The sequence below is a fragment of the Dama dama genome, chromosome 29 (genome assembly GCF_033118175.1).
Source record: "Dama dama isolate Ldn47 chromosome 29, ASM3311817v1, whole genome shotgun sequence".
Taxonomy (NCBI): Eukaryota; Metazoa; Chordata; class Mammalia; order Artiodactyla; family Cervidae; genus Dama; species Dama dama.
In genome coordinates this window covers 67,746,813-67,767,259 of record NC_083709.1, presented here as the reverse complement: position 1 = coordinate 67,767,259, position 20,447 = coordinate 67,746,813, and the positions used below count along the sequence as shown (strand labels likewise).

Genomic DNA, 20,447 nt, shown 5'->3' with positions numbered 1-20,447 from the left:
TAAAGATAGAAAAAAACTTCAAAAGGACAAATAAAAAATGCATATTTTGTTAGGATTTAGCTGCTTGTAGCCTTTATAGGAAAAAAAAAATAATCCAGAAACATCAGTGACCATTTACTATGAGCAAGTACTTATTTTTATAGTCAACTGAGGTCTCCTCAGTAATTTTTTAGTTGTTTGAAAATACACAGAAAAGACTATTTGATCAGATAAAGCTGATCTTGTATTTTATAGTTAAGCTATGGAACTAAAAAACCGTAAAATATTTTGATCAGTGTATAAAACAAAAGTACTCCTTTACACCAGTCTCAAAGCTGACATACTTTCTTCAGGTTACTCAAGCTTGCTTGATTCCTTTCTTCAACAATGTTTAAACAATAATAACAATCCCAGCTTCCTCACTAGTCTTTCCCTCTTGCCTTTCTTTCTTATAGTAACCAGAGATCTATCACCTGAAGGCTAGGAAAGTGGGTATCAGGAAGGAGAAACTTTAGAGGGCTAGATCCTTACTATTTTGGTAACCTGTCCAGCCTATAATCCACGTACACAAGATAAGACAGAAGTTTTATTTCTTGCGCTCTAGCATCTTAACTCTGTCTGTAACTTTCGGCAAACAGATCTTCCATTTTTAAGCAAATAAACACAACATCCCCTGAAAAACAATTAAAACTCTATGTTGATGACATTCTTTAATTATAACTGCTAGAAGCTGATTTCCTTACCCCTTTGGTATTGGTGCTTGTGTTCTGAATAACCGTAAACTAGTTCTCAAAGGCGCTATTCCACCCTGTTTCCTTAAGCTCACTAGTAGACACCAAAAGTTTTAAAATAGATTAATAAGAGATAAATTAAAGGTAAAATGATTTTACAATGAAAATTTAGAATTTTCCTTATAAACCAACTGCACAAAGTCTATCACAGATAACAGCTACAAAGAAATACCTGTTTAATTGTTTAAAACTACTGAAGTAATCCTAATTCACCTTTAGTCAACCACATTATACTCTTTTGATTTATAATTATGCCCTGTCATTCAGTTCTAGTTCTCTGATTCTCACAGAAATTTCCTAGGAAAATTTCGTTTTCATCTTCTTCCAAGAATCTTACAGCATCCAGGACATGTCAAGTATACATGTAATCCCCTTTAGGTTCAAAAGTGTTTTCTGAAGCTCTACTAAGCTTTATGTCTTAGAAATTTTTTTTTAAAAATAAAAGAATATTAAACATTATAAAAGTAATGCATATTCACTACAAGAATAGAAAATACAGATCAACAAAAATAAAAACCACCTATAATATTACCACCTGAGATAACCACAAACATTTCAGAATATTTCACTCCAAATTTTTTTCTATATACAAGCAATAACAATTAAAACTAAAATAAAAAAACAATGCCATTTACAAGAAGATGAAATATTTAGGGGTAAACCTAAATATGAGGGGATTTGTGTATATGGAAAACTACAAAACTCTGACAAGAGAAACTGTAGAAGATCTAAATAAATGGTGAGGTATATATACCATGTTCATGGATTGAAAGACTCAAAATAGTGGACACAATTCTCCCCACAATGATTTACAGATTGAACACAATATCGACCAAAGTTCCATCAAGATTTTTTTGTAAGTATAGACAACTCACTGTACAATTAAATGGAAGGGGAAAAGAACTCGAATAGCTACAGCAACTTCATAAAAGAACAAAGCTTAAAGAATCAAATTATGTGACGTTAACACTTACTATAAAGATAGAGAAATCAGGACGGTGTGGTATTGGTGATGGGACAGATATCTAAGTAACTGCAACACAACAGAGTTCAGAGTACAGAAACCAATTCACACAAATGTGATCACTGAATCTTTGAAAAAGATACAACAGTAATTCAATGAAGAAAAGATAGTCTACTCAAAAAATAGGGAACAAGTGGTTACCCATATGTAAAAACATTAACCTTGATCTAAACCTCACACTATGCAAACATGAACTCAAAATGCATCATAGATTGGAATATAGGACATGAAACTACAAGATGTCTGGAAGAATACACAAGAGAACACTTTTTTAACTGCAGTTGGGTAACAAGTCCTTGAAAATGGTGCCAAAAGCCTGACCCATAAAAGAAAAGACTTATAAATTGGATCTCACCAGATTTAAAAACTTCTTCTCTGCCAAAACAACAAGAAACAAAAACAAAAACAAACAAACAAAAAAAAGAAACAAAAGCAAAAAACCAAAAAACTGTCAAGAGAATTAAAAACAAGCCATAAACGAGGGAAACCTTACAGAAGTCACATTTCCAGCAAAAGACACAGCTAAATATTGGGAAAAAACCTCGAAATTCTAATTAAAAGTCGAGAAAGGATCTGGACACTTCATCAAAGATGATATTAGGATGACAAACAAGCATATGAAAGGATATTCAATACTGTTAGCCATTAAGCAAATGCAAACTAAAACCACAGTGAGATAGATATTATCCGACCATTAAAGTGCCAAAATAAAAAATACTAACAATAACAGACGCTGGTGAGGATAGACAGCAATTAGAACTCTCATTTTGCTGAGAGCCTCATTTTTCTGGTGGGAATGCAAAATTGTACAGACACTCTGGAAAACAATACAGCTGTTTATTATAAAGTTAAGTACACACTTATCATATGATCTGCAATCTCCATCTGGAAATTAACTCCAGAGAACCGAAAACCGTGTTCACACAAAGACTGTACACAAATGCTCCCTGCAGCTTTATATGTGATAATCAATAGCTATAAATAATCCAAATGTTCCTCAGTGGATAAGCAAACTACAATACATCCATAAAATGGAACATTACAGAGGAACAAACTACTGATACATGTAAGAACTCATATGAGTCTTCAAATATTATGTGAAAGAAGCTGGTCTCCAAAGTTTACAATGGTATAATTCCATTTACATGAAATTCTCAAAAACATAAAACTAGTAATAGAGAACAGATTAACGGTTGCCAGAATTTAAGGATGAGGGGAAGGTGTGGCTGTAAAGTATGAGGAAGTTTTACAGGGTGGTAAAACTGTTTTGTATCCTAGTTGTGGTGGTGTTTACATAAATCTACACATATTCATAAACTGAACATCAAAAGAAAAATCAATTTATTAGTAAAGAAAAAAAAAAGGATGACTAGTTTGGCTTACTTACCGCACTTAAGATTACTTGCCATACTATTCCTAAAATGTTTATAAGAGGCAACAGAATAGTGCACACTAAATTTCAAGGTAGAAACCTGTATGTGGGTCAAGAAGCAACAGTTAGAAATGGACATGGAGCAACTGGTTCAAAATTGGGAAAGGAGTATGACAAGACTGTATATTGTCACCCTGCTTATTTAAGTTATATGTAGAGTACATGATGTGAAATGTTGGACTGGATGAATCAAAAGCTGGAATCAAGATTGCTGGGAGAAATATAAACAACCTCAGTTATGTAGAAGATACTACTCTAATAACAGACAGTGAAGAGGAACTAAAGACCCTCTTAAGAAGGGTGAAAGAGGAGAGTGAAAAAGCTGGCTTGAAACACAACATTAAAAAAACTAGGCTCATGGCATCCAATCCTATCACTTCATGGCAAATGGAAGGGGGAAAAGTGACAGCAGTGATGGATTTTATTTTCCTGGGTTCCAAAATCACTGCAGAAAGTGACTGCAGCCATGAAATTTAAAAAAAAAAAAAAGATGCTTTCTCCTTGGAAGGAAAGCTATGAAGACCTAGACAGCCTATTAAAAAGCAGAGACATCACTTTGCCAACAAAGGTCTGTCTGGTCAAAGCTATGGTTTTTCCAGTAGTCATGTATGGATATGAGAGTTGGACTATAAAGAAAGCTGAGTGCCAAAGAATCAATGCTGTTGAACTACGGTGTTGGAGAAGACTCTTTTGAGAGTCCCTTGGACTGCAAGGCGATCAAATCAGTCAATCCTAAAGGAAATCAACCCTGAATACTCATTGGAAGGACTGATGCTGAAGCTCTAATACTTTGGCCACCTGATATGAAAGAGCTGACTCACTGGAAAAGACCCTGATGCTGGGAAAGACTGAAGGCCAAACAAGAAGGGAGCATCAGAGGATGAATTGTTAGATAGCATCACCTACTCAATGGACATGAATTTGAGCAAACTCTGGGAGATAGTGAAGGACAAGGAAGCCTGGTGTGCTGAAGTCCATGTGGTCACAAAGAGTCGGGAATGCCTCAGTGACTTAACAAGAAAACTATAAAATGAATATATGCTCATTATAAAAACAGAAAATAAAGATCAAAGGAAATTTTTAAAATCTTCACCTATAATTCTTGATGTAACTACAGTAAGCAGTTTGGAATACTTCAATTCAAACTTAAATATTTGAGTTGTTTCTAATTTTCATTATTACAAACAACCCAGGCTCTAGTGGTAAAGAACCCTCCTGCCAATGCAAGTAGACAGAAGAAATGTGGGTTCTATCCCTGGGTCGGGAAGATCCCCTGGAGAAGGGCATGGCAACCCACTCTGGTATTCTTGCCTGGAGAATCTCATGGACAGAGGAGCCTGGCAGTCTGCAGTCCATAGGGTTGCACGGAGTCAGACATGACTAAAGCAACTTAGCATGCTGAGATGAACATTCTTGTAGCTATATCTTTGCAAACATCTATCACTTAACTCCAAAAAAGTTATGTAAATGTACTTTTCTAGCACAACCTAACACTGTACCATTATTGAGTCATTTTTTTCTACTAATCTGTAAGAGTTTTTTATATTATAGGTAATTATCCCATCACATATTTTATAATAATCTTTTTCAGGTATGGTTTGTTATTCAGCTTCATTAATGGTCTCTTTGAATAAAGTGTTTTTTTAAAGTTAAATCTATTCTTTATTTCATTCATGACTTCTGATATTGGTGTCTTTGTTTCTAGTAAGAGCATTTAACACATTTACTTATTGTGATAATCGATATATTTGGTCCTATTTTGATTCTCAAACTTTTTTATACATTCTTATCATTTCCATTTCCCCCTATCATTTGTTATATTAAGTTTCCTTTGCCTTATTTTAAAATTAGTAATCTAAAAGTTATATGGCCTATTTTTTCTTCTTTTAGCTAAACTTTAATTTTATTGGAATTGCTATGATCCATATTATTATGGATTTTAAATTTTAAGTTTTTTTTTCTAAAATTAGTATTAAGTTTAAAAGCAGATTAAGAGGAAGTATTCAGACATATACTGTATACTTTCCTGATTTCACTGTTCTTTGCTGCTAATTTTATTCTCTGACTTTCCCAATAAGTTGACAAATGCACATCAGCTTGGCTGTATCATCTATTTTTCTCGGAATGCTCTAGCCTCCAGAGATTTCTCTACTGCTTCCTGGCGTTTAGTATTGCATGGGAGAGGTCTGATGCAAACTTGACTGTATGTGTGTTTGTGTAATGTGTTTTTTTTGTTTGCATGATTTTTGTTTGATATTCAGAAATTTCACTAGGATACGTCTAGATGTGGGTCTTTTTTCTCCCACATATTGAATGTGTGCTCTTTTGATCAGAATGTCCTTTGATCATTTTGCTTTGGATGCTTTTCCTCTGTCTTCTGTATCCACACTGTAAAGAATGAGTTAGGATTCTCTCAGTTTCCTACTACTTTGTTTAGTGAGTTTATTTCTGATTCCATTTTTAATTTACCAATTCTTCATATATGCCTGTAATTATTTTCTATTGCTTCATCTTAAAAAAAAAAAAAGGAGGTTTATGTGAATCTTGCCAATGGTGGGGACTGAGGTGATATCTGCCAAGTACTGCACAGGTCTCTGATCAATTTATTTATGGAAAAGTTTAGATCTGATCAAGTTTTAGTTTTCTCAATCAGATGTTCAGTTTGTGAGGAAGAGGGAAGGAGTTATAATTACATGGATCTGCAAAGTAGGGGTGTTTCATTACACTGAAAATCTTTATCTACTCCATTAAAAGACCATTCCTATTGTCCTAGATTCTTATAACTATACTAAGCATTCTGTATAAGCATCCCTAAACCATATAAGTCAATGGAGGTAGAAGGGGTGATGAGGTGGGTAAGAGAAAAAGATTTAATATTAAGACACTATCATTTACTTCATTATTGATTCCTGCCTAAAAGATCACTGGCTAAAGGGAAAAATAATAAAAGTGTAGAATAATATCCAACGACAATAATTTATTTGAAAATTGAGTCAGATCTTCCTATATGTTTGAAATTCCCCTACTATGATTAGTATCAGCCACCCTAGAATGATTAGTATTCTTAGAGTATGGACTTTTCCCTGAATATCTGAAACTACAGACAGAATTACTTTGTACTATATAACTGAAAGCTTGATGAGTAGCTCATCATATTTTATTATATAATTTACTTATTTCTTGAACTTCTTAAATAGCTTACTGTTTGTATCATTTTTTCATCAAGGAAATGATCATTAGATTGGCTGACTACCCCAGGCCCGAGGCTGGGGGTGGCGGTGGCCGAGAGGAGCAACCCCACGTTCAAGGTGAGGAGCTGCGGCTGCGCTTTGCTGGAGCAGCCGTGAAGAGATACCCCACGTCCAAGGTAAGAGAAAACCCGCTAAGACGGTAGGCACTGAGAGAGGGCCTCAGAGGGCAGACAGACTGAAATCACAATCACAGCAACAGGCCAATCTGATCACAGGGGCCATAGCCTTGACTGACTCAATGAAACTAAGCCATGCCGTGTGGGGCCACCCAAGACGGATGGGTCATGGTGGAGAGGTCTGACACAATGTGGTCCACTGGAGAAGGGAATGGCAAACCACTTCAGTATTCTTGCCTTGAGAACCCCATGAACAGTATGAAAAGGCAGAAAGATATGACACTGAAAGATGAACTCCCGGAGAAGGAAATGGCACCCCACTCCAGTAGTCTTGCCTGGGAAATCCCACGGACAGGAGCCTGGTGGGCTACGGTCTGCGGGGTTGCAAAGGGTCAGACCGACTGAGGGAGGAGCAGGCGCTTGCCAGAGGCCCCGGCGCTTTTGATGGCAGAGCCAGGACTGTGGCTGAGGACAGTCTCTCTCACCAGGCCTCTCTCACCAGATAGGAGCGTGGAAAACTAGAATCTAAAATAGCCTGAGGGCTTTCCTGGCAGCTCAGTGGTAAAGAATCGCCCCCCTGCCAAAGCAGGGGACGCAAGTTCCACCCCTGGTCTGGGAAGACCCCAGATGGCAGACCAGCTGAGTTCATGCATCAAAGCCTCTGGGTCGGTGCTCTGGAGCGTGGGAGCCACAGTACTGAGGTCTGTGGGCACCAGAGCCCGTGCTTTGCAACAAGAGGAGCCACCGCAGTGAGAAGCCTACGCCCCCCCAACTGGAGAGCGGCCCCTGCTTGCCGCAGCTAGAGAAAAGCCCACATAGCATGAAGACCCTGCACAACCACAAATAAATAAACTCATTAAAAAAAAAAAAAAAGAAAGAAAGATGAACTCCCCAGGTCGGCAGGTGCCCAATATGCTATTGGAGATCAGTGGGGAAATAACTCCAAAAAGAATGAAGGGATGGAGCCAAAGCAAAAACACCATCCAGTTGTGGATGGGACTGGTGATAGAAGCAAGGTTCGAAGCTGTAAAGAGCAATAGTGCATAGGAACCTGGAACGTTCCTATGAATCAAGGACCCATGAATCAAGGCAAATTGGAAGTGGTCAAACAGGAGATGGCAAGAGTGAACGTCGACATTCTAGGAAGCAGTGAACTAAAATGGCCTGGAATGGGTGAATTTAACTCAGATGACCATTATACCTACTACTGTGGGTAGGAATCCCTTAGAAGAAATTCAGTAGCCATCATGGTCAACAAAAGAGTCCAAAATGCAGGACTCGGATGCAATCTCAAAAACGACAAATGACCTCTGCTCGTTTCCAAAGCAAACCATTCAATATCACGGTAATTCAAGTCTATGCCCAAACAGTAACGCCAAAGAAGCTGAGGTTGAATAGTTCTATGAAGACCTACAAGACCTTCTAGAACTAACACCCCAAAAAGATGTCCTTTTCATTATAGGGGACTGGAATGCAAAAGCAGGAAGTCAAGAAACACCTGGAGTAACACGCAAATTTGGTCTTGGAGTACGGAATGAAGCAGGGCAAAGGCTAATAGAGTTCTGCCAAGAGAATTCACTGGTCATAGCACACACCCTCTTCCAACAACACAAGAGAAGACTCTACACATGGACATCACCAGATGGTTAACATCAAAATCAGATTGATTATATTCTTTGCAGCCAACGATGGAGAGGCTCTACACAGTCAGCAAAAACAAGACCAGGAGCTGCCTGTGGCTCAGATCATGAACTCCTTATTGCCAAATTCAGACTTAAATTGAAGAAAGTGGAGAAAACCACTAGACCATTCAGGTATGACCTAAATCAAATCCCTTATGACTATACAGTGGAAGTGAGAAATAGATTTAAGGGACTATGAACTATGGATGGAGGTTCATGACACTGTACAGAAGACAGGGATCAAGATCTTCCCCAAGAAAAAGAAATGCAAAAAAGCAAAATGGCTGTCTGAGGAGGGCTTACAAATAGCTGTGAAAAGAAGAGAAGCGAAAAGCAAAGGAGAAAAGGAAAGATATTCCCATTTGAATGCAGAGTTCCAAAGAATAGCCAGGAGAGATAAGAAAGCCTTCCTCAGTAATCAGTGCAAAGAAATAGAGGAAAACAACAGAATGGGAAAGACTAGAGATCTCTTCAAGAAAATTAGAGATACCAAGGGAACATTTCATGCAAAGATGGGCTCAATAAAGGATAGAAATGGTATGGACCTAACAGAAGCAGAAGATATTAAGAACAGGTGGCAAGAATACACAGAAGAACTGTACAAAAAAGATCTTCACAACCCAGATAATCATGATGGTGTGATCACTCACCTAGAGCCAGACATCCTGGAATGTAAAGTGGGCCTTAGGAAGCATCACTACGAACAAAGCTAGTGAAGGTGATGGAATTTCGGTTGAGCTATTTCAAATCCTAAAAGATGATGCTCGGAGAAGGCAATGGCACCCCACTCCAGTACTCTTGCCTGGAAAATCCCATGGATGGAGGAGCCTGATGGGCTGCAGTCCATGGGGTCGCTAAGAGTCGGACACAACTGAGCGACTTCACTTTCACTTTTCACTTTCATGCATTGGAGAAGGAAATGGCAACCCACCCCAGTATTCTTGCCTGGAGAATCCCAGGGATGGGAGAGCCTGGTAGGCTGCCGTCTATGGGGTCACAAAGAGTTGAAAAAATTTTTTGTATAAAAAAGATAAAAAAAAAAAAAGATGATGCTGTGAAACAGTGCTGCACTCAATATGCCAGCAAATTTGAAAACTCAGCAGTGGCCACAAGACTGGAAAAGGTCAATTTTCATTCTAAATTTATCCCAAAGAAAGGCAATGCCAAAGAATGCTCAAACTACCACACAGCTGCACTCATCTCATATGCTAGTAAAGTAATGCTCAAAATTTTCCAAGCCAGGCTTCAGCAATACATGAACCGTGAACTTCCAGATGTTCAAGCTGGTTTTAGAAAAGGCAGAGGAACCAGAGATCAAATTGCCAACATCCGCTGGATCATCAAAAAAGCAAGAGAGTTCCAGAAAAACATCTATTTCTGCTTTATTGCCTATGCCAAAGCCTTTGACTATGTTGATCACAATAAACTGTGGAATATTCTGAAAGAGACGGGAATACCAGACCATCTGACCTGCCTCTTGAGACATCTGTATGCAGGTCAGGAAGCAATAGTTAGAACTGGACATGGAACAACAGAGTGGTTCCAAATCGGGAAAGGAGTACGTCAAGGCTGTATATTGTCACCCTGCTTATTTAACTTATATGCAGAGTGCATCATGAGAAACGCTGGGCTGGATGAAGCACAAGCTGGAATCAAGATTGCTGTGAGAAATATCAATAACCTCAGATATGCAGATGACACCACCCTTATGGCAGAAAGTGAAGAACTAAAGAGCCTCTGGATGAAAGTGAAAGAGAAGAGTGAAAAAGTTGTCTTAAAGCTAAAGATTCAGAAAACTAAGATCCTGGCATCTGGTCCCATCACTTCATGGCAAATAGATAGGGAAATAGTGGAAATAGTGGCAGACTTTACTTTTTTGTGCTCCAAAATCACTGCAGATGGTGACTGCAGCCATGAAATTAAAAGACACTTATTCCTTGGAAAGAAAGTTATGACCAACCTAGACAGCATATTAAATAGCAGAGAAAAGCAGAGACATTACTTTGCCAACAAAGGTCTGTCTAGTCAAGGCTATGGTTTTTCCAGTAGTCATGTATGGATGTGAGAGTTGGACTATAAAGGAAGCTGAGTGCAGAAGAATCGATGCTTTAAACTGTGGTGTTGGAGAAGACTCTTGAGAGTCCCTTGGACTGCAAAGAGATCCAACCAGTCCATCCTAAAGGAGATCAGTCCTGCATGTTCATTGGAAGGACTGATGTTGAAGCTGAAACTCCAATACTTTGGCCACCTCATGCGAAGAACTGACTCATTTGAAGAGACCCTGATGCTGGGAAAGATTGAGGGCGGGAGGAGAAGGGAAAAACAGAGGATGAGATGGTTGGATGGCATCACCGAGTCAATGGACATGAATTTGGGTAAACTCCAGGAGCTGGTGATGGACAGGGAGGCCTGGTGTGCTATGGTCCATGGGGTCGCAAAGAGTCAGACGCAACTGAGCAACTGAGCCAAACTGAACTGAACTGACACATTACAATTTGTAAATTTAAGGTGCATGGCCGTGTTACTTTGATACTTTCATATACTGTAATCTGACTGTCAAGGAAGTAATATTTATCATGCTACATCATTACTGTACAGTATTATAGATTATATTCTGTGCTTATTATACTGTGCTTATTTACTGCTAGTTTCAAGTTTCTACCCTTAAATACCATCTATGTTATACCCCCACCTTTATCCCCTGGTAAATATCATTTTACTGTTCTTTTTTCTTTTTATAGGTTTTACTTTTTTTTTTTTTTCAGATTCCACATTTAAGTGATATCATGTAATACTTTTTTTTTGTCTGACTTATCTTGCTTAGCATAATGCTCAAGGTATATTCATGTTGTCACAAATGGCAAGATAGCTTTCTTTCTCATGGGGCTAAATAATATCCATTGCATATATGTATTATATCTTTTTTATCTACTCATCCACTGATGAACATTTGGGCTGTTTCCATACCCTGGCTATTGTGAATGATTCTGCAGAAAACATGGGCGTGCTATCTTGTCAAAACCCTGGTTCCATTTCTTTTGGGCATATACTCAGAAGCGGAACTGCTGGATCATATGGTAGCTTTATTTTTAATTTTTTGAGTAATTTCTGTATTATTTTCCATAGAGGCTGAACTAATTTACATTCTCACCAACAGTAGGTAAGGGGCTGCCTTTTCACCACATCTTCCCAAGCACTTGCCTTCTTGATGGCCATTCTAACAGTTATAAGGTGTATCATATAATATGAGCAAACCAAATTCAAGAACACATTAAAAGGATTATACATCATGGCCAAGTGCAATATATATATACCTGGATGCAAGAATGTTTCAACATATGCAAATCAGTAAGTATAATTCATTACATACCTCAAAATAAAGATCATATATGATAAACCCACTGTTAACATTATAATCGTTGAAGAAAAGCTGAAAGGGTTTCTTCTAAGATCAGCTACCAGACAAAGCTGCCCACTCACACCACCCCTATTCAGCTGTCACAGATGGCTGTCAGTCATCTGCAGGGGCCTGGCTCCAGGAGCTCCTGGGTACTAAAGTCCTTGGGAGCTCAAGTCCCTGCACAAAACGGTACAGCTCAATAAATGCAGCTGGCCCTTAGTGTCCCTGGTGTGAACCCGTGGGTATGGAGAGCTGCCTGTGCTGGAAGTCCTAGCTAGAGCAATTAGGCAAGACAAAGAAATAACAGGCATTCAGATTGGAAAGAAAGGAGTAAAACTGTCATTATTTGCTGACAATATGATCTTACATAAAGAAAATCTCAAAGAATTAGTAAAAAATTCTTGGAACTAATCAATGATTAGTTGGTTAGTGGCAACTAATCAAGTGGCAGGTTACAAAGTCAACTTATGGAAATCACTGGAATTCCTTCATACTAACAATGAAGTATCAAAAAAAGAAGCGAAGAAAGCTATCCCATTCATAACAGCTTCCAAAATAATAAAATAGTAATAAACTGGGCCAAGGAAGTGAAAAATCTGTACAGTGGAAACGAATTTTTCTGAAAAATATAAGAGGACCCAAACAAATGGAAAGACATCCATGTTTATGGATCAGAAGAGTGCGGTTTCTTCAAAGATGAGTAAACTAACAAAGATGATGTCCATAATTAACACTTTGAATACTTTCAGAGGTTGAAAATCTTTTCCAGTTGCTGTATTTTCTTTCACTGTGTACTATTTAAGGGAGATGACCAGAATCCAATCAAAAAGTTGTATGGGATTTATCAAGTTCAGGGGAATTGACCCTAGCCTGTAATGCTTAATAAATAAAACTTCTAGCTTCCAAGTGTTAATGAGGATCTGACTTCCTTAATTTCATTTTCCAAACTCATAGCTTAGATAACTAAGCTCCAGAACTTGTCCTTATTATTGGATTTAAAAGTTAAATTTAACTGCAAAGTGAGAACTAGAATGAGTTAGATATTTAACAAAATTCCCAGTGGCCTGCTGGCTCTATTTATCAAAGACTCATGTCTTTTCAATGTGACTGCACTAAAGATTAAGTTTATTCCTAAGTCCCACAAAATTCTCAACAAAATACTAAAGTTTATTTATCTTTTCATTTTTAGAGCTGTTTGCTTTAGAGACTGTACAAGGATAATCTTTCTCTTCTTTTGGTGGAAGCTAGGGGGATGTCTGGAAAAGGAACCATTTCTATCCTCTAAAACTTATTCTTAAATCTTTCTTGAAAAATACATAAACCTGCTCTCAATCTGCTAGTTCTACTGTAAAAGACTAATACTAGTAAGTGACTAATACTAAGCCATGAGGCATACGCTATAGGAAGACTTGGGGAGGCTGGGGGAATTCATCGGGTTAGTCAGATATGACTAGAAAGGATACCATTCAGTTGAAATTCAAAATAAGGATTGGTCTCTTCTTCAGACTTTGTGCTAAATTACACTCCTTCAGTTAAAAATGTGGAACTTTTTCCCTGCTAAGGTTATTTCCATAAGGTTAAACATAATTTTAACCACAAAATGTTTACATATTCATTTATTAGGTGGTTTGGGAACAGTTCCAACGAATTATTAATGACTAATTCTGGGATTTACTCCTTGAACAATGAACACACATGAATTTTCACTCACATTATCATGAGTTTTACAAACACCCATCAAGAGAATAAGAGACCTCTAAGCACCGAAATCTACTTAACTTCCTAGGCAAAGTGTTGTCTCCCAAGTAAATAAGCATTTTATAAGCTTATTCAACCTTTTTTTTAAATTAAGTAAAACAATCAATCCCAGCCATGACTCCTTCCTTCAACATTATGCTTAAATATTGAAATGCTGTGAAAAGTGACAATAACAAATATATCTAACTTGATTTTCCTTATTCTCAATAAAGTCAGTTCAACAGTCAGGTGTCAGCAGAACCACATATTCAACTGAATGCATATATCAAACTATTAAAAGGAAATCAGTCCTGAATATTCATTGGAAGGATGGATGCTGAAGCTGAAACTCCAATACTTTGGCCACCTGATGCGAAGAACTGGCTCATTTGAAAAGACCCTGATGCTGGGAAAGACTGAAGGTGGGAAGAGAAGGGGACGACAGAGGATGAGATGGTTGGATGGCATCACTGAGTCGATGGACATTGAATTTGAGTAAGCTCAGGAAGCTGGTGATGGACAGGGAAGCCTGGCATGCTGCAGTCCATGGGGTTGCAAAGAGTCAGACACGACTGAGCAACTGAACTGAACTGATTCTTATTTGGATAATATTTTCATCTATTTTATAATGTTAGTTGCTTAGTCATGTCTGACTCTTTGCAACCCCATGGAGTATATACAGCCCCATCAGTTTCCTCTATATATAGAATTCTCTAGGTAAGAATACTGGAGTGGGTAGCCATTCTCTTCTCCAGGGGATCTTCCAAAACAGGGATTGAACCGGATCTCCCACACAGCAGCAGATTCTTTACTGTCTGAGTCAATGATATTTTAAATAAGTTTATTATCAAAGGTGTTTATTATGTCCACAATATCTGCACTTTTAAGACAGAAACTTGAGAGGATTTTCTGAGGAGGAGTTAAACTGACAACGTGTAGACTGTCATTAAGTGAATCTTCTCCATGTACTTTCATGAAGTACAGCATCATTTTAATTTTCAGACCTTCAGCAAAGCCTAACTTTACAATGTATATAGACAGTTTTAAATTCTCTTTTTATGTACAAGCTATCAGCAAGAAGAGAGAATCTGGTAGATTCAAAATTTAGATTCTTTCTACACTTCAGATTCTCTTCCTTTGGAAGGTACCAATAATGTACGTTGACTTCTGAAGGCCTTGAGCCATCTTTCTACCCTTTACATTGTAAAACTCTGGAAGTTCACACCAATACTTTTATACAATATTTAACAAGTGAAGAGCTTTTCCAAAATCACTGCAGATGGTGACTGCAGCCATGAAATTAAAGATGTTTATTCTTTGGAAGGAAAGTTATGACCAACCTAGAAGAATCCCATGGACAGAGGAGCCTGGTGGGTCCCTGGGGTCACAAAGAGTCAGACACGACTGAGCGACTTCACTTTCACTTTCAGACAGCATATTAAAAAGCAGAGACATTACTTTGCCAACAAAGGTCTGTCTAGTCAAGGCTATGGTTTTTCCAGTAGTCATGTATGGATATGAGAGTTGGACTATAAAGAAAGCTGAGCCCAGAATTGATGCTTTTGAACTGTGGTGTTGGAGAAGACTCTTGAGAGTTTCTTGGACTGCAATGAGGTCCAACCAGTCCATCCTAAAGGAGATCAGTCCTGAGTGTTCATTGGAAGGACTGATGTTGAAACTCCAATACTTTGGCCACCTGATGTGAAGAGCTGACTCATTTGAAGAGACCCTGATGCTGGGAAAGATTGAGGGCAGGAGGAGAAGGGAAAAATAGAGGATGAGATGGTTGGACGGCATCACCGACTCAATGGACATGAGTTTGAGTAAACCCCGGAATTTGATGATGGACAGTGAGGCCTGGGGTGCTGCAGTTCATGGGGTCGCAAAGAGTCAGATACGACTGGGCGACTGAACTGAACTGAAGAGCTTTCCGAGCAGAATTCAGGAGTTATAGCAAGAATATGAATATGACTCATGAGTTTTCATTAATAATTATCTTTATACATTTAACTGGTACTCTGGTATTACACAGATCCTGGAATGGCAACAGGGGTGTAAAAAGTAAAGATGGAAGTTTCTTGATCTCCTTAATTTATAAGAGGTTAGGGCATCTACAATTACCCAGGGCTTCATAAATCCCAGTAGGTGGGAAGGTGAAAATGACAGAGAAGGCTGGAGAACATCATGGTCAGAGGGTCTCGGCCTTAAATAAATCAAAGATATATACACAAAGAGGGAGGAGAAATGATTTAGAAATAGCAGCAGCCAGTGACTCATTGGAAAAGCCCTTGAAGCTTGGAAATGAGGGCAAGAGAAGGGGGTGGCAGAGGATGAGATGGATCAATAACATCACTGACTCAATGGACGTGAGTTTGAGAAAACTCCGGGAGATGGTGAAGGACAGGGAAGCCCAGCATGCTGCAGCTCATGGATCACAAAGAGTCGGACATGACTTAGTGACCAAACAACAACAACGGCCAGTGAGAAAGAGTTTGATCTTAATCAGCTTAATTCAGAGGTATGTGGGTCAAGAAAGAATAAGCAGCAAGAATTTGAGAAGGCTGCAGGGGAAACAATATTTTCTGTGGAGGGCCAGGTTTCAAGACAGATTTAAAGCAAGTGTGGGATTAGCTGAGTAGTTCCAGCAATCTGGGGCCAGAAAGAAACTGCTTACAAGTGAATCCTCATGAAGACCTTCTGGGAGAGTGGAAGGACTTTTAAGTTTCTTCAAAAAAGTCAGTGGAGGACCTCCCTGGTGGTAATGTGGATAGGAACTGGCCTGCCAATGTAGGGCACATGGGTTCACTCCTTGGTCCAGAAAGATACCACATGCCGTAGAGCGACTAAGCCCACGAGCCACAACTACGGGGCCTGAGTCTAGAATCCACGAGTCACACCTGCTGACCAAAGCTGCTGCAGCTACTGAAGCTTGTGTGCCTAGAGCCTATGTTCCACAATAAGAGAAGACACTGCAAAGAGAAGCCCGAGTGCTGTAGCTAGAGAGTTGCCCCCACTTCACAACTAGAGAAAGCCTGCTTGCAGCAACGAAGACCTAGTGCAGACAAAAACGAAAGCTCAGTAAAGCTCAGGTCTGATGGGGCTCCTGGGCAGGCTGAGAAGAGACCAATTCAGGTCCAGAACTTTCACCATGTCATTTAAAAAACAAAACAAAACGCAACAGCAGATCTTTGCAGATTTAGGGTAAAAGGTGATGCCTTCTCTGAAGCCAGCCACAGTCTAACCCTATCTTAAAAATGTATAACAACTGGGGTTATTAATCCTCAAGGCCATTTTAGATAAGGAGTTTAACATACATTAGAGGCCAAAATTAAGAAGTTAAGCAGAATGAGCTACAGATTTAATCATAGCTAATTACATAACCTTTATCAAACCATTCTTAACTGTTCTGTACTGTGCTTTCCTATTTAAAAAAAAACTGCTCATGACAATGTCTGAGCCTCTTCTGTTATCACAGACAAATTAGACCATGCTTCTAAGAGCTCTTTGGAAGAAAGAAGTTAAAAAATATGCTTTTAAACCTAACTGCCAAACTAGAAAATCTTGCTAAGAAATTATAATTGACAACTTAATGCAGAGAACAACAGAATAAATCTAAGACAACTTAAAATTGACTATTTTTAAGAGTTAGTAAATATTGAAAAATAAGTTTAAAACTACTCTGGAGTGAAATGACAACATCCATCTCTATATTTTGTCTTGAGACTCATATTCAACCTCACTAGGGCCGAAGAAATAAAAATTTAAACAGTAAGATATCATTTTCTCCTTATCTGAATGTCCAAACATTTGAAGACTGATTACAACTAGGGCTGAGAGCACTTCTGGGCGCTGTGGCAGATGGACACTGGTCAAATGTTTAGAAGGGCAATCTGGCAATACGCATGCAGATATACTCTGACGACCAAAAGTGAAGAGGGACTAAAGAGCCTCTTGATGAGGGTGAAACAGGAGAGTGAAAGGCTGGCTTTAAACTTAAAAGAAAAAAAACATCATGGCATCTGGTTCCATCAATTTGTGGCAAATAGAAACGGAAAATGTGGAAGCAATGATAGCTTTTATTTTCTTGGGTTCCAAAATCACTGCAGACAGTGACTGCAGCCATGAAATTATAAGTTGTTTGCTCCTTGGAAGGAAAATTATGACAAACCTAGACAGCATATTAAAAATTAGACACATCACTTTGCTGACAGGGGCCCATATAGTCAAAGTTATGGTTTTTCCAGTAGTCATGTACAGATGTGACAGTCGGACCATAAAGAAGGCTGAGCACTGAAGAACTGATCCTTTCAAATTGTGGTGCTAGAGAAGACTCTTGAGGATCCCTTGGGCAGCAAGGAGATCAAACCAGTAAATCCTAAAGGAAATCAATCCTGAATATTCATTGGATGGACTGTTGCTAAAGCTCCAATACTTCGGTCACCTGATGTGAAGAGCTGATCTATTGGAAAAGACCCTGATGCTGGGAAAGATTGAAGGTAAGAGGAAAAGTGGCTGACAGAGGATGAGATGGTGAGATAGCATCACCAACTCAATGGACATGAATTTGAGCAAACTCCGGGAGATAGGGGAGCACAGATAAGCATGCTACTGTCCGTGGGGTCGCAAAGAGTCGGACACGACTTAGTGACTGAACAACAACAAATGTATATATCCTTTAATAATATAATTTCATTTAGAATATGACTTACTGAAATACTCTTACATGAATGAAGAGATACAAAAAGATGATAAAAAGATGTTTACAGCAGCACTGTTGCTTAAAACAATCTAAATGTATTGGTAGAGAAATAGCTGGGTAACTGGTAAAAACGGAATAAAGGTTACCCATGAGAAAGATAGCCTTTATGAACTGATACAGAGACATAATCATAAAGAACTAACTGGAAAAAAATTAACTTACCAGACAGTGACCCTATAAAGCCCTTTAGAAACTACAATCAATAACTGTTATATTATTTACATAAGAAATACATATACCAAACATTTATTCCAATAGACATATTAATGTCTTAAGCAAAAGGCTCTAAGCATAATTCAATATATGCAAAATTTTAAAAATATTCGTGCTTTGTATCATGTCTTTGGGAAGAACAAATTAAAGGAAAAGGTTCCTACTTTTTTTGAGGGCATACTTAATTCTATAGCCCTTCTGGCTGAAATTGTGACTAAAACCCCACAGACGTTTATACCATGACACAAAATGACATCTAAAATAACAATGTGCTAAAATTCAATGTGCTAAAGTAATTGAAATATCTTCTAAGTTACTTTTTAAATCTAATGAAAGATCTAAGATAAGCAGATTTTAAGTGTTGGTGGCTTGCCTTTCTTGCATTAGACTATTGTACCACCAAGAGCCATCAATAAGCAGGCTTCACACAGACCTTTGTATACTACTGTTAAGTATTTATATATATGTATTTCATCTAACTATGAACAGGTGCATCAATTTTACGTGTTTTTTATTACATACCTCTTTAATTTGAACCTTTACTTTGGCAAACACATTATGCCAAAGAGGCTAGCACAGGTTTACAGTTTTTGTTGATGCTATTTCCGGATGAACCATTCAGTAGGATCCCTATCCTGAGATATTATAGTACTGATTTACATGATCTGTGGCCAAAGGGACATTGACTATTATTATACACAGAGCAAACATTCTTTTAAGTAGGCTGGCAGATGGTTACAAATTGGCATGATGCCCCCAAAGCCTGACAAATTAGTCATTTGCTAGATACTCACATCAGCATAGTGGCCTATCATATCACATCGGTCACAGCGTTTTCTCCAGGAAGCTCTTTCAAGACATCTGTGAGTGGAAGACATAGGCAACGAACAGCCTAAGCAGAAGCGGGCCGGACAGGCATACTGGAGGTGCCCTCTCTCAGAACAGAGGCAGCAGGGGCGGACTTTCTACGTGGCAGACAAACAGAAAAACCTCTTTAGCAAAATACTTCAGTCTCAGATAGAATACTTCTTTTTCAGTATAACTGCTTAAAAAATTATTTTCATTTGGGAACCCAATGAAGGTCAAATCAAACATAATTGTAAAATCGAATAAAATATCTTAAGTCAGGGTCTTAACAAAAGCCACCTGTATTCTGTGGTTGCCACAAAGGCTTAGTCTGCATGTATACTATTAGCTGGCATCTATTCTCATGGCTTGTTTTGTAGAACACTGACAAAGTCGAATGTATCTAAGATAGAAAGTAGCATGATGAAGATCTGGAAGCTAAGTCACAGGAGAAAGATACAGAAAGAGCTTGCTTTGCCTGAAGAAACAAAGATATAAGAGGAAACAAGAGAGCCACCTCAAATACCTGAAAGATGATCATTTGGAAGAGGGAGTAGGTAAGGGATGAAATATTTGTTAAGGGCTCACTAAGTCAAGAAATGTCTAAAAGTTCTGTGTTATTTCAAAGGTTAATGTATCTGTTGAACATAATTTACATTGATAAACATTTATAAATGCCTAAAATTATAATTTTCTAGCAATGAAAATTATCCCACAATGAAACAAGCTGTGTCATAAAGTAGAAGACTTAGAACTAAAAATGAGTCTCAAGAATCAATCTGATTCAACCTCCTCATTTTATAGGAAAGAAAAGAGAAGCACAAAAGGTGAAATGATTTGCCTAAGGTTGTACAACTACTAATGGGATACTGAAATTGATTCTGGCTGTAGACTTATTATCCTTTACTACTACTCGAGGCTGTGACCTACACGAACATTTAACATGAAATGTAACCCATATATTACATAACATTTGAATTCGAAGGTATTAAGGGCTCCAACTCTACTACTTTAACAATATGGAAAGAAACATTTATTTCACATACTTGTGGGAGGGGGCAGTTTTTTGACAAATGGCCACATTTGTCACAATTTCTACAGGTAACATTTTTGTTGGCTGTATAGTATCGATGGGTCCATCTTCCAGATGATCTTCTATTACCTATCTGTGCCTAAAGGAAAAAAAGATCAAGGATTAAAATTATTTCACTCTGTTC

General features: G+C 38.2%; 1 protein-coding gene across 2 annotated transcripts in view; it reads right to left on the bottom strand.

The window, feature by feature from the left end:
- Nucleotides 1-20,447, bottom strand: part of ZCCHC7 (zinc finger CCHC-type containing 7) — a 249,116-nt gene that overhangs the window by 38,780 nt on the left and 189,889 nt on the right. For both annotated transcript variants that reach the window (XM_061132935.1, XM_061132934.1), the window contains exons 4-5: nucleotides 20,277-20,402; nucleotides 19,179-19,349 (exon numbers count right to left, since the gene is read on the bottom strand). In XM_061132935.1, the coding sequence (XP_060988918.1) occupies nucleotides 19,179-19,349; nucleotides 20,277-20,402 (297 nt within the window). The remainder of the gene's footprint in view (nucleotides 1-19,178; nucleotides 19,350-20,276; nucleotides 20,403-20,447) is intronic.